The following is a 14,076-nucleotide window of genomic DNA, read 5'->3' as shown; positions in this document are numbered from 1 at the left end:
CATTGGCTCTGATGTATATATAGGGATGAGAGCAAGGAGTGGGAAGGAGCAGGGAAGGGTGTGGGGGAAGGGGTGCAGTTTTGGAGAGCCTGGAAAACCCAGAAATGTGGGTAATGCACGAGTCCTGCTACCTACAATGGTAGGTCCTCATTATATAAATAAATCTGTTTCCCAGCTGGTGTCCAGCTCGATTGAATGCCTGGTTAGCTGCCAGGTAGGGAGACCTGTGCTGCAGCCAGACAGCAGAGAGGAAGGATGGAGAGACCAGACGATCTGAGGTTCCTCAGCAAAATAGAACCATATTGAGAGGGGAAGATAAGCCATGGTACAGAAAAACCCAATGATGGTACAGCTCATTAAACAACGAAATGTGAAAGATGCTCCAGGACAAAGAATATTGTATGCAATTAAAATTGAAGATGGTGGTTATTCATGCCAGTGCCGAGGCACCATAAAGCCTCACAGGCCTGAATAGTGTCCTGCAAGCACGGCGGAATGCTTCCACTATAAAAGACTGGGACACTTTGGGAAAATGTGCAGGCCAAAAACCTCTAAACGTGCAGAGAATTTTCACACAAAAAGCCAACAACAAAATAGAAGAATCGCACCAAGACAAAGAACAACAATGCTTCCTAGGTGAGATTAAAGATTTCAGATATACCTTCTGGAATGTCGACATATGCAACAATGGACACATTACTAATTTTAAATTAGACACAGGAGCAAGTGTGATGGTCCTGTCCAGTAGAGAACTGTGGCTAGCCAACTTCTGGCTATGGAAGAGACACATCATTATATGGCCCAGGAGGGATCAGACTACATAGACATGTTTCTAGAACTGTTCCAATACAGGAATAAGCAGATACTAGAAATGCTGTATGTGATTTGCAATCAGGAATTTTCCCTCCTGAGCTGAGACACCTGTGTTGCCCTCAACCTCATCAAAACAGTGGAAGACATCAAGGAATAGAGAGTCAATGAGTATACCAAGTTGGAGACTCTCAAACCATTTAACAATGCTGATGAACTCGACTGGGATTTCAGTACAGAATTTGACACTCTTTGGTGAGGCAGCTAATCCAAACCTTTTCCAAACAGATGAAGGTGACCATAAGACTATAAGACCATTAGACATAGGAGCAGAAATTAGGCCATTCGGCCCATCGAGTCTGCTCCGCCATTCAATCGTGGCTGATAAGTTTCTCAACCCCATTCTCCCGCCTTCTCCCCGTAACCTTTGATCCCCTTACCAATCAAGAACCTATCTATCTCCGTCTTAAATACACTCAATGACCTGGCCTCCACTGCCTTCTGTGGCATTGAATTCCATAGATTCACCACTCTCTGGCTAAAGAAGTTTCTCCTCATCTCTGTTCTAAAAGGTCTTCCCTTTACTCTGAGGCTGTGCCCTCAGGTCCTAGTCTCTCCTACTAATGGAAACATCTTCCCTCATCCTTCTAAACTCCATCGAGTATAGACCCAGAGTCCTCAACCGTTCCTCATATGTTAAGCCTTTCATTCCTGGGATCATTCTCGTGAACCTCCTCTGGACCCTCTCCAGGGCCAGCACATCCTTCCTGAGATATGGGGCCCAAAATTGCTCACAATATTCTAAACGTGGTCTGACCAGAGCCTTATAAAGCCTCAGAAGCACATCCCTGCTTTTATATTCTAGTCCTCTCGAAATAAATGCCAACATTGCATTTGCCTTCCTAACTACCGACTCAACCTGCAAGTTAAATTAAGAGAATTCTGGACTAGGACTCCCAAGTCCCTTTGCACTCCAGACTTCTGAATTCTCAACCCATTTAGAAAATAGTCTATGCCTCTATTCTTCCTACCAAAGTGCATGACCTCACACTTCCCCACGTTGTATTCCATCTGCCACTTCTTTGCCCATTCTCCTAACCTGTCCAAATCCTTCTGCAGCCTCCCCTCCTCCTCAATACTACCTGTTCCTCCACCTATCTTTGTGTCATCTGCAAACTTAGCCAGGATGCCTTAGTTCCTTCATCTAGATCATTAATGTATAAAGTGAAAAGTTGTGGTCCCAACACTGACCCCTGCGGAACTCCACTAGTCACCGGCCGCCATCCTGAGAAGGACCCCCTTATCCCCACTCTCTGCCTCCTGCCAGACAGCCAATCTTCTTTCCACGCTAGTACCTTGCCTCTAACACCATGGGCTCTTATCTTACTGAGCAGCCTCCTGTGCGGCACCTTGTCAAAGGCCTTCTGGAAGTCCAAGTAGATAACATCCATTGGCTCTCCTTTGTCTAACCTACTCATTACCTTCTCAAAGAATTCTAACAGATTTGTCAGGCATGACCTCCCCTTGATGAAACCATGCTGACTTTGCCCGATTTTACCGTGCACTTCCAAGTATTCTGAAATCTCATCCTTAATAATGGACTCTAAAATCTTACCAATGACCGATGTCAGGCTAATCGGCCTGTAATTTCCCGTCTTTTGCCTCACTCCCTTCTTAAACAGGGGGGTTACATTAGCGATTTTCCAGTCCTCTGGGACCCTCCCTGACTTGAGTGATTCCTGAAAGATCACCACTAACACCTCCACTATCTCTTCAGCTATCTCCTTCAGAACTCTGGGGTGTAATCCATCTGGTCCAGGTGATTTATCCACCTTCAGACCTATCAGTTTTCCTAGCACCTTCTCCTTGGTAATGGCCACCATACTCACCTCTGCCCCCCAACTCTCTTGAACTTTGGAGATGTTACTTGTGTCTTCCACTGTGAAGACTGATGCAAAGCACCTATTCAGTTCCTCCGCCATATCTTTGTTCCCCACTACTACTTCCCCAGCGTCATTTTCCAGCGGCCCAATGTCCACTTTTGCCTCTCTCTTACCCTTCATATATCTAAAAAAAACTGTTGCAATCTTCTTTTATATTACTGGCTAGTTTACCCTCATATTTAATCTTCTCCCTCCTTATTTGTTTTTTAGTTGTCCTCTGTTGGTCTTTGTAGGCTTCCCAATCCCCTGGTTTCCCGCTGCTCTTCGCCGCATTGTATGCTTTCTCTTTAGCTTTTATGCTGTCCCTGACTTCCCTTGTCAGCCATGGTTGCCTCGTCCTCTCTTTAGTATGCTTCTTCTTCCTAGAGATTAATTTTTGCTGTGTCTCCCAAATTACTCCCAGAAACTCCTGCCATTGCTGTTCCACTGCCTTTCCTGCTAGGCTCATCTCCCAGTCAATTCTGGCCAGCTCCTCCCTCATGCCTCTGTAGTTGCCTTTATTCAACTGTAATACCGTTACATCTGATTCTAGCTTTTACCTCTCAAATTGCAGGGTAAATTCTCTCATGTTACGGTCACTTCCTCCTAAGGGTTCCTTCACCTTAAGCTCCCTTATCATATCTGCCTCATTACACATCACTAAATCTAGAATTGCCTGTTTCCTAGTGGGCTCCACCATAAGCTGCTCCAAAAAGCCATCTCGTAGACATTCCACAAATTCCTTTTCTTGGGATCCACTACCAACCTGATTTTCCCAGTCTACCTACATATTTGAAATCCCCCATGATCACTGTAACCTTGCCTTTCTTACACACCTTTTCTATCTCCTGGTGTATCTTGTGCCCCACATCCTGACTACTGTTCGGAGGCCTGTACATAACTCCCATTATGGTTTTTTTACCTTTGCGGTTCCTCAACTCTACCCACACAGATTCTACATTACCTGACCCTACATCATTTCTTGCTATCGATTTAATTTCATTTTTCAGCCCAAAGAGAAAACAGACCAGCTGGATCAATGACTACCTGAACGCGATGACCATGACTCTTCATCACTTGGCGGATTGTCAGAGAGGATCGGAGTCAAAAATCAGGTGTTAGGAGTTGCTGGTATAATCTCGCATTCATCTGTCAATATTGACCCCTTAGTAAGTGCATCCACATCAATCCATTCACCAGAACCGGTGGCCCAGGGTGCAAATAACTTAATGGCTTCAGCACTAGAAACAAAACTGCATCAGATAAGGTCCACCTCTTCTATGTTGGAGGATGCTAACCTTCCTACCACATCGGGGTTATTGCAATTGGAGTGACAGCAAGACATTAATCAAATGCCTTCCTCATCAAAGGAGACCACAATCTAGGATTCCCCAAAGCTTCAGGTATCAGGAATACATAGAGTCACCGCACTAAAGGCAGATCATGGGGGATGAAATTGTTAAAAAGAACCAGCGTCGATGCAATGAAGAAGGGAGAGGAATACAGTCAACGTAAAGAAAAGGATAAGCCCATGACATCCAACCATGAAAGGGAATCTATTGATAGGGAAAACTACAACTGCAAGGAGAGGAAGAAAAGGATCAAGTGTTGAGCCTCAAACAAAATACCAAAGTGTTGCAGCTCCTCCTGAAGAATAGCCAAGTCAGAACAAAGAAATCCAAATTGAGACTAGCAAATCGCCAAGCTTCAAAAAAACACCATCAGGGAGAGTCATGAAACCTCCAGACTGTTTAAACCTATGAAGACAGAGACTTAGGGGACGAGAAGGGGTAACATGTATATTTAAATTTATATTTGGACGAAGGCTTAGAGGGAGGTGTAGTGTTAGGGTGTTCAGGTTTGGAAGGGTTAACATGGGACTGAGAAACGGTACCACCCACATGATAATATAAGGGGAGTCACGTAACTAGTAGTTGTCTGGTTGTAGTCTGAAGGAGACAGCTCATGGCTTGGACTGAAGAAGCCTACTGTCTTGTATTTCTGTACATAGTTATGTTCTACAGTAAATAGTTACTAATAGTCATTTGGTAGTACAGAGCTTGAATGTTGCTGAAAAAAGAGACATGTCTAAGCTTTTTGTCTTGCACTTATCAGGGCACTCGCAAGAGTACTAATATAAGGGGAAAACAATAATTTATACTGTATGTGAAGAGAGTGGTTGGCAAGTGTTGTTTTCCCCCTTATATTGGTATACTTGCGAGCGTCCTGATGATTGCAAGACGAAAAGCTTAGATACATCTCTTTCGTGAACACACAAATTAGGAGCTGGAATTAGCCACTCAGCCCCTCAAACCTGCTCCACCATTCCTTAAGATCATGGCTGATCTGATTGTAACCTCAACCCCACATTCCTATCTACCCCCGATAACCTTTCACCCCCTTGTTTATCAAGGATCTATCTACCCCTGCCTTAAAAATATTCAAAGTCTCTGCTTCCCACCACCTTTTGAGGAAGGAAGTTCCAAAGACTCACAACCCTTTGAGAGAAAAAATTTCTTCTCATCTCTGTCATAAATGGGTGACCTCTTATTTTTAAACAGTGACCCCCTAGACACTCCCACAAGAGGAAACATCCTTTCCATATTCCTCAGGATCTTATATGTTTCAATCAAGAGTCTTAACAATGTTTTCAGTTATCCTAGCAGTTAGCTGGATGTTTAAGACTAACTAAGTTTGGATGTTAGAAAAGCAGCTTGCCAGCTGAAAGGCACTGCATGGGGCGAGAAAGATGGTAGAGACGTACAGTTCAGCGAATTAGGTCACCAAGGGGAACATAGCTGAGGCAGAGGAAGCACCAAGGATTAACTTTATTTCAAAACAATTAACTGAGTGTAAAATAGTTTAGAATATTTCTGAAAAATGTGATAAGATGCTACTTAAACGCAGGTTGTTTCTTTACACATTAGAATCAAACAATGGTGTAATGCAGCTGGCCTTCCAGCAGATGGCTCTATTAGCTAAGTGAAAAGGTTATAGGCAACACAGATTGCACTAACAGAAATACAGCAGCGTCCAATGTGAATGGGTTGGTACTGACACACCGATAAAAACTGGAAGTTGTATTACATTTCAAATGGAGGCAGACACAAACTGAGACTCCAGATTCTGGGAAAGGGTTATTAAAATAGAGGGATTGATTGGTGTTTGATTTCTGCTTGCTGGAGCCCACATAACAGGCTGAATTTAAACAGGCGCCGTGCACTGGCTAGAGAGCTGGTGGTAACCCTGCTGTGGCCACTTCCGGGAGTCTGAATGTGATTAAGTCTCATTCAGGCAGTTAGCTGTCTATTGTTTGAGTTTCTGGTGCCTTCAGGACGAGGATCCCGCGCCTCCAAGAACTGCAGGCTAATCAAAAAGCCGGCAGTTCGTCAGACCCAGCAGCACCAATGAGAGTGGTGGACATTGCTGGGACTGCAGCAGGCTTAAAACAAGGAGGAGAGATAAGTGGTGAGGCATCGCCGGGGCTAGTCAGGCAGGCCTGGGCGATGTAGGGTGGGGGATGGAAAAGAGGATTGGCGTGGAGGGCAGAGGAGGCATCTTCTCATGGGAGCAGCCCTTAGCGCTGGCTGGGTGCTCAATCAGGAGGGGCTCCCTAGCTCGCAGGCAGGCCTGCCAGGGTATACCTGGCAGCTGCCCATGTGGTGTGGGCCCTCCCTAACCCCCACCCCGACGTGGATGAGGCTCTTAAGTGGCCACCTAAGGGCCTCAATTGGCCTAGAGGTGGTAAGGCCAGCCTCAACCTCCAAACCCATGACTTAATTGGGTAGAGTTGGGAAAGTAATGGGTTTTTGAACCTATGCCTTCCTGCTCGATTGAATGCACTCCCTAGTCTCCCAACACAATCCCGGGTGGAGCATTAAATTCTGCCCAACAATCCTGTAGGATGCAGACGCCTGCTCACTGCAGATCATAAGAGGGACGTATCTGCCAGGATTTCCTGGAGACAGGAAACCACCCCTCAGATATGCTCCCAAATTTAGGACTGGGGGCAGAGTAGAACAGAAAAAAAACCCCTCTCCTCATTGGATTATGTTGCTGCATCCTGAAACCTGACACAGCTGAGTTCTACCTTGATTTTCTGATACCTGATTAGGAGCAACAATACAGCAGTCTAGTGGGTGAATTATTGGGCTAATGGTCCAGAGGCCTGGACTAATAGATCCAGATAAAATGAGTTTAAATCTGGCAATAACAGTTTGAAAATCTGAATTTAGTTGAAATAAGAACCAGGAAATAAAAATCCTGGTGTCAATAAAAGTCCCCAGGAAAATATTGGATTGTTGTAAAAACTCAACTGGCTCATGAATTACTTTTAGAGAGAAATAACCTGACCTCCTTACCTCGTCTGATCTACATGTGATTCCAGTCCCACTGCCTTAATTCCCCTCTGATGTAGCCCAGCAAGCGATTCAGTTGGATTGCTACGAAGAATACTAGATAGACTATAGCGATTCCAGAAGGCATCCCATCCCTACCATCTCAGGGACAAAAGGGATAGGCAATAAATGCCAGCATTGCCGGTGATGTCCTGAGAATGAATGAATAGGAAAAAACCCCAGGAGTGCGGACACGGAGAACGGTCTGCTTTTTCCCATATCCCATTTTAAGCATTATATCATCCTTGTTAAAAGTTTCCCCTTTGTAGTGCAGAAGTTATAACTGAAATGTCACTGGCAAAATAAAATGGGCTGAATCTTCTGGCTGGCGTGAGGGTGGTGGAGCCCGCCCGTCAGCGCTTAAAATGTCGCGCGAGTGTCCTGACAGCAGCGTGCAGCATCGCGATGTTTCAGTCAGCGGGCGCGCTATGCAGCGCAACGCGCGCCCGCCCGCCATTAATTAAAGGCCTTGTTAAGGCCATTAAGTCACCAATTAATGAGGATTTTGAGGTGCCCGTGCGAACTGCGGCTCAGTGCACAGTCCCAATGGGCAGGCAGGTAGGTGATTCTTTATCAAACCTCATCCAGTGACGGGATGAGGTCTTATATCGGAATTTAAAAAGTTCAATAAAGTTTTTGTTTATTTCATTAACATGTCCCTTCTCGTGTGACATTTTCACATGAGGGGGACATGTTAATGATTTTTTTATTTTTCTATTTTTAATGTTTCACAGAGTTTCAGCAACCTCCCTGAGGCAGCACTTAGCCTCAGGGAGATGTGCACTCTTTTGTGCGCATGCGTGAAAGCACGCACTCTCGCATTTGGGGAACTCCCCTCCCCCCCCCCCCCCGCCCGCACAGGAAGCGCATAGCACTTCCCGTCGGGCAGCCCGCTGGGCAGGCCTTAATTGGCCCGCCCACGTAAAATGGCGGCACGGCCCGTTTCGGTGGCGGTGATCGGCTGCCCGCCCGCTGCCGAGTCGGTCGGGCCCACCCGCCCGTCAAGGGCAAAATTCAGCCCAATGAGATTTATTTTTGCAGTTTTTAAACTATTCCCCCCTCCCTCTTCCTTACATACCAACTTTGCAGCCTGTGTTTAAATTTTAAATAACGATTGAACAATGTCTATTGGTTTAAAGAATAATTTTATTTGTATAGCACCCAGTGGGGTAGCTAGAATGGAAATTTGTTTGGGCCCCAACTTATGATGGTCGGCAACGGCCAAAGGACTGACACCACAGCAAATAATCCCTGTTACATTGTATAAATAATTCAAGTTGATGCTTTGATTTAAATGCTGCTTCCTTCCCATTCACTTTAACAGATATGTTTCATGCATCAACATTTTGGAGACATCTGCTCTCACCTGAACAGTAAAACAGACAGCAGCAGCCAGGTTTTTGTCTCGGACTTGGGGAATGAGAGTTGGGTCCTTTCCCGACACCCAAAACATGAGTCTGCCTTTCAAACCCTTTTGCACTGAATTTTTATCTGGAAAAAGCATGGGTGGGATCATTGTGCAGTTTTTGACTTCCATTTGGGTGCAGGGCTGGGTTCGGGCATGGACGATGCCCAGAGGCAGATGCTTCCTGCCAATAAAAGGGCAGTTCATGGCACCCTTCATAATGGGGTCCCTGGAAATGATCCTTGGAGGGCCAGGAGAAGAACTCTGGCCATTGCACTTAAGTATTGTCGATGCAAGTTGTTGTATGTTGGTTGTGACTGGCTAAGCAACAGTTCCAGAGACATAGATGTCTGAACAATGATTGTTTCTTGTATGAACATAACTATTTACAGATATACAAGACTACAGGTATTACTCAGTCTAAGCCATGTGCTTTCTCATATTAAACTCAGTCATGTAAGTGGGTGGACCATCCAAAGAGGATCCAAAGGCAAGTTTCTGTTTTTTTCTTGTGGGTCCTGGAAGGAGCAAGTTCCACAAAATCAGCTTGGGTACTGTGACTCTAGCTCGCCCTACCATGCCTCCACCGACCTATCTTATTCTGGCCTGGAGGCCAACAGGGCTGCCTGATATTGCAGTTACCTGGAGCTGTGGGCTGTTTGGGGCACAGTCCCAAGAGAAGAGACCCAGCTGGACAATCCTTTTCCATGTTTTTCCATGTGTACACACATATTTCTGGTATCATCCTTGTAAATCTTCCCTGCACCCTCTTCAGTGCCTCTCTATCCTTTTTATAATATGACAACCAGGACTGCACCGTACTCTAAGTGTGGTCTAACCAAGGTTCAATAGAGGCTCAGCATTACTTCCCTACTTTTCAATTCTATCCCTCCAGTATTCAGGACAGAGAAGTAGAGGATTAAAAGCACATGAACACAGTCCCCTCCTGTGTAATACAAGGCAGCATTAAGTTGTTACCTTAATCTAAATCTAGGAGTAAAAATCTAAATAATTTACAAAATGCACTTTGTGCAGGTTACTAGTAAAGGCTGGATATCAAGAGCGCTGCAAAATTTGCAAGGTGAACTCCGCAATGTATTGTTGAATCTGGGTGTCCCATCAAGTGATGCGCTGCGCTGGGGACAGAATTTCACAATTTCAGAACAATTGGCAAGTCTGAATATTTTGGCTTTAGTTCCATTAAGTTGTAAGCAACAAAGTACCATTACCTTAATCCTATTACTGCAATAGATTTTAAGAGCTTTTTTGCCAAACGACTGATTATTCTTTGCTACTTACATGATTAATCTTTGCTTCAAGCATACACTCAGCAGTCCTAGCTCTGCATGCCAGATGCTTTACAATGTGTTTGCAGGCCTCTGTCTTCCCTGATCCAGTTTCACCACTGCAAAACAAAAGACAAGGAGAGCCTGAACCTTCTTAACAGCCAAATACAATAGAAGAAACTGAAAAGAGCATCAAGTTTAAATGAAGCCCAGCTGAATACAAATGACATGGGAACTTCTCAATTTAGTTCCACATTCAGTAACTTATGATTGCACTCTGGAGTTCAACTCCCTCAGTGACATAGATGCCTCCTTCAGAATCCCAACTGCATAAGATGTAAACTGGCCTGAGAGACATGGATCAAAACTTGCATTTCACTGGTCAGCTTCACTCAATTTGGAACTCAATTCCAAAACAGCAAAATCAGCGAAACTATTGAAGGTGACTATTGAAGGTTCAGTACAAGTAATTGCTTCATTATTGTATTTCTCCTTCTCTCCAAAGCTTTTTATACATCTAAACAGGGGTAGTAGTTTAAACTGGTACCGGGGAAATATAAGTAATGCATTAAAGTAGAACTTAAATTATTTAAACTACCCAATATAACTACAGATAACATTTGAATGATATTTCTTGAAATATCATCAACATTAAATGTAATTAATTTTATTTAAAAAATCAGCAGGCAGGTGATGTGTTGCAGCCGTAGCATGTGGGAGCTGATGGATACTTGTATGATCCAGGGTAACCACATCTTCAGTAAGTATCTGCAGCTCGAGGAACTTTGGCTCTGCGCCGATGAGCTGGATTCTGAACTTAGGACACTGTGCTGCATAAGGGAGGGGGAAAGTTACCTGGACATTTCATTCCAGGATGCATTCACACCCCCTCAGACTAGGTACTTCTGATTTGGTTCATGGTCAGGGACAGGAGAATGTGATTGCAAGTGATGCAAGTATGGGGACCCAGAAAGTAGCAGTGGAGGAACCTCAGCCCCTTCCAATGTCCAAGAGGTTCAAGGTACTTGCAGCATGAGTGGGTGAAGCAGGGACTGTGCGGTGGATGAGCAAACTGACCATGGCACCATGATGGGGGGGAAGCCATTCAAGTTGGGGGGCGGGGGGAGGGATGGGGGTGTGACGAGGTGAAAAGAAATGTGGCTGAAGAAGGGGACAGTATAGTTAGGGGTGGCTACATTGTTTTCTGCCACTGAGAGCGTGAGTCCCGAAGGCTGTGTTGCCTGCCCAATGCCAAGGCTAAGGACATCTCCTCCAGGCTGGAGAGGAACGTGGAGTGGGAGGTAAAGCATCCAGTTGCTGTGGTCCACGTGGGTAGCAATGACATAGGTAGGACTAAGAATGAGGTTCTGCTGAGGGACTATGAGTAGCTGGGGACTAAATTAAAAATCAGAAATACAAAAGGAATAATCTCTAGATTACTACCTGAGCCAAGGGCAGACTTGCACAGGGTAAATAAAGTCAGAGAGCTGAATGTGTGGCTCAAAGATTGATGTGGGAAAAATGAGTTTCAATTCAGGGGGCACTGGCACCAGTACAGGGGAAAAGGGGATCTGTACCATTGGGACAGCCTTCACTGAACTGTACTGGGACCAGCACCCAGGTGAGTTGTATGAGGCTGTGGAGAGGGTTTTAAATGAAATGGGGTTAGGGGTTCACATGAGGGGAGATTTGAAAAAGTTAATGAGAAAAGATAAGGCAATAGTGCATGGTGGCGATAAACGTAACTGGAATCAAAAGTTGGGACTGAACCTGAGTTGCATTCCCACCTCCACCTCTAGGCTTTTGATTTTGTTTTGCTGTCTCCCGGGCCTTAATTAACCTTGAGATGGGTGTGCGGCCTCTTTGACAGACACAAGGTCGGAGTGGAGGTGGGCTGACTCTGGAATGGGCAGATTAAAAGGTCTGCCTCGACTCCTGCCCATTCACAAATACATCAGCCTAAAAGGATTTGAAAAGGATCTCAAAAATATGTTAAAATTTAAATGTGTTTCCCCCAACACCTTCGTCATCCCCCTCACACTGCCAAACCCCCTCACCCCCTGTCACCCTCCCCCTTTTCTCCACCATTCCCCTATCCCCCTCACCACCATTTCCCCCCAAACCCCTCCCCTCCCCAAGCCCATTTTATAAACATTGAATATCTATCCCTATTTTAAAAGATTGCATTTAGCTTTTAAGTGTATTTATAAGGACTTGACAATGTTTATACAGCTGCTGTGAATAGTCATACTGTTTATTTGGGACTTTTACGGGCTCTTGGAAGAAATCAAGCTATTTCATGTTTTTACAAGTGCTTGACAATGGACAGAATTGTCCCGGATTTGGACTAAGTGCGGTAGCGGGCATGAAAAAAGATGTTTTATCCGCAGTGGGGGATTTTCATACTGTATTGTCCCCTTCCTGTCTCACTAACTGTGCAGCCACAGGAAACACACCATCTCACTGGTAGGTGGCTTCTGAATTGCCTGCCACACTGTTACATCACTGTTTCCTCACTCTGGGTGCTGTATCTAAACTGCAGCAGCGCACACAGTTCTCAATGTTTACAGCCCAGGACTGCTCCAGTGAAGACATGGCGCTGAAAGCCAAGAAGAGTTCAGTGACACATCACTGGAAAGCCTTTTGGAGACCTGCCATGATGTCCTCCACCCCACTCTGGCTTCAGGAGGTCTGGCATTTTCACCACTCCAGCTTGGGGGGGTGGTGGCACTGGTGGTCAGTGCCAAAGCTGCACACGAGAGGTTGGCCCCCCTAAAAATGATGTGGTGCTGCCTGCGAAGGCTGGCGCTGGTGACCGCCAGTGCTTCCCGAAGCAAGGTAGGTAAACAAACCTCAAAGTCCTGAGTGAAGTGCAGCTCGCCAGATGCAATTTGTTTATGTACAGTTCTGAAACATGTCGACGTGCAATCACACCGATGCACCCAGATGATCCAGCGTAGGGGGATGATCCCAGCGAGCAGGGCTTATAATGAGATGCTAATGTATTGAAATTAGGTTCCCGATGTGTGGCAGCTGGAAATGCGGCCCGCCATCGACAGATGGAGCGATGATTGTGAACTGGTTTTTTGGCAGCGTAAAACCAATTTTTGGCCTTCTTACCATATTGTCCGCTCACACCCGCCATGACAGCCATTGCCAACAGGAGCTCATGGTTCCGCCCAATGTGTATACAGATGCTCTCAACTATTTATAAACACATTAAAAGGCTGGATTGCATCCAGGAGCCCCAAAATCCCCCACATGAACAATTCTACCTCAGAATTACCAATACTCAAAAATTACTTACCTTTTAAAACTCTTCCAGCCTTCATACAGCTGGTGAAAAATGAGACAGCTGCTTAATCCCAGCTGCCTCGCACAAAATGAAAAAAAATTCTGGAGACAGACTTTTAATGAGCCTGCCACTATGTAAATTAGCTTCTGAATAGGGGCAGTCCTGTTCAAGGCCCGCCCCCTCTTCCACCCTCAGGAAAATGGCGAAGAGTGAAAACAGAGACAGGACTTCCAACCACACAGATTGGTGGCATTTTATTGCCGTTCAGCCCCTATTGCAATTCCATTCAGAACAGGAAAAATTTGGCCTTGGTGACAGTGCGCAGAGGAGAATCGTACAGGAAGATTTGCTTGTGTGTAAGGGTGTATGTTTTGATTTATTCCATTTAAGTCAATGAATGGAAATTCAGCCATGATCTGTCACGTGTGAATCATGCTCGAATGTCTTCCATGCAATGCACTATCCAAGTTTCCACCACCTTCCCCTACCATATACTGAACTGAAACAACTGAAGTCAGAATTGAAAAGAAAATATTTCATACTAATGATATCAAGCAACATTGTAACTAGGATTTCTGGACAGCATATATCAACAATTTCTTATTCATATTCAGTATTTCTATAGGACCCTATTACATGAAAATCATAAATATGTATTATTTACTATAAAACATTAGGCATTTTATGTTTTATATGATGCACTTTGCAAACGAGTCACTGTACTTACAGCATATATAAAGCCCAGCAGGTCAACATACATAACCTCAGTAGTGGTTTACTAGCCTGGGCCTTGTTATAATGGTTCCCTGGAGAGTGCATATAACCTTCCTTTTCCTAACATGTAGTTTAAAACAGGCTTAATACTTCTTATGAGGGCAGGGGAGAGAAAGTCTTTTGATAAAAATGTAACCCTTGTCAAATATCTTTTCTACATTCTGTTTCCTGTTCATCATTTCTAGGA

The 14,076-nt window shown here is 44.9% G+C and overlaps 1 protein-coding gene across 1 annotated transcript in view; it reads right to left on the bottom strand.

Moving 5' to 3' along the window:
* myo16 (myosin XVI) overlaps nt 1-14,076 on the bottom strand; it is a 654,305-nt gene that overhangs the window by 302,684 nt on the left and 337,545 nt on the right. The window contains exon 13 of the mRNA XM_078544837.1: nt 9,834-9,939. Coding sequence (XP_078400963.1) covers nt 9,834-9,939 — 106 coding nt within the window. The remainder of the gene's footprint in view (nt 1-9,833; nt 9,940-14,076) is intronic.

The sequence above is a fragment of the Cetorhinus maximus genome, chromosome 7, assembly GCF_964194155.1.
Source record: "Cetorhinus maximus chromosome 7, sCetMax3.hap1.1, whole genome shotgun sequence".
NCBI lineage: Eukaryota > Metazoa > Chordata > Chondrichthyes > Lamniformes > Cetorhinidae > Cetorhinus > Cetorhinus maximus.
The sequence above is the reverse complement of the archived record's forward strand: the minus strand, read 5'-3'. Positions and strand labels throughout refer to the sequence as shown.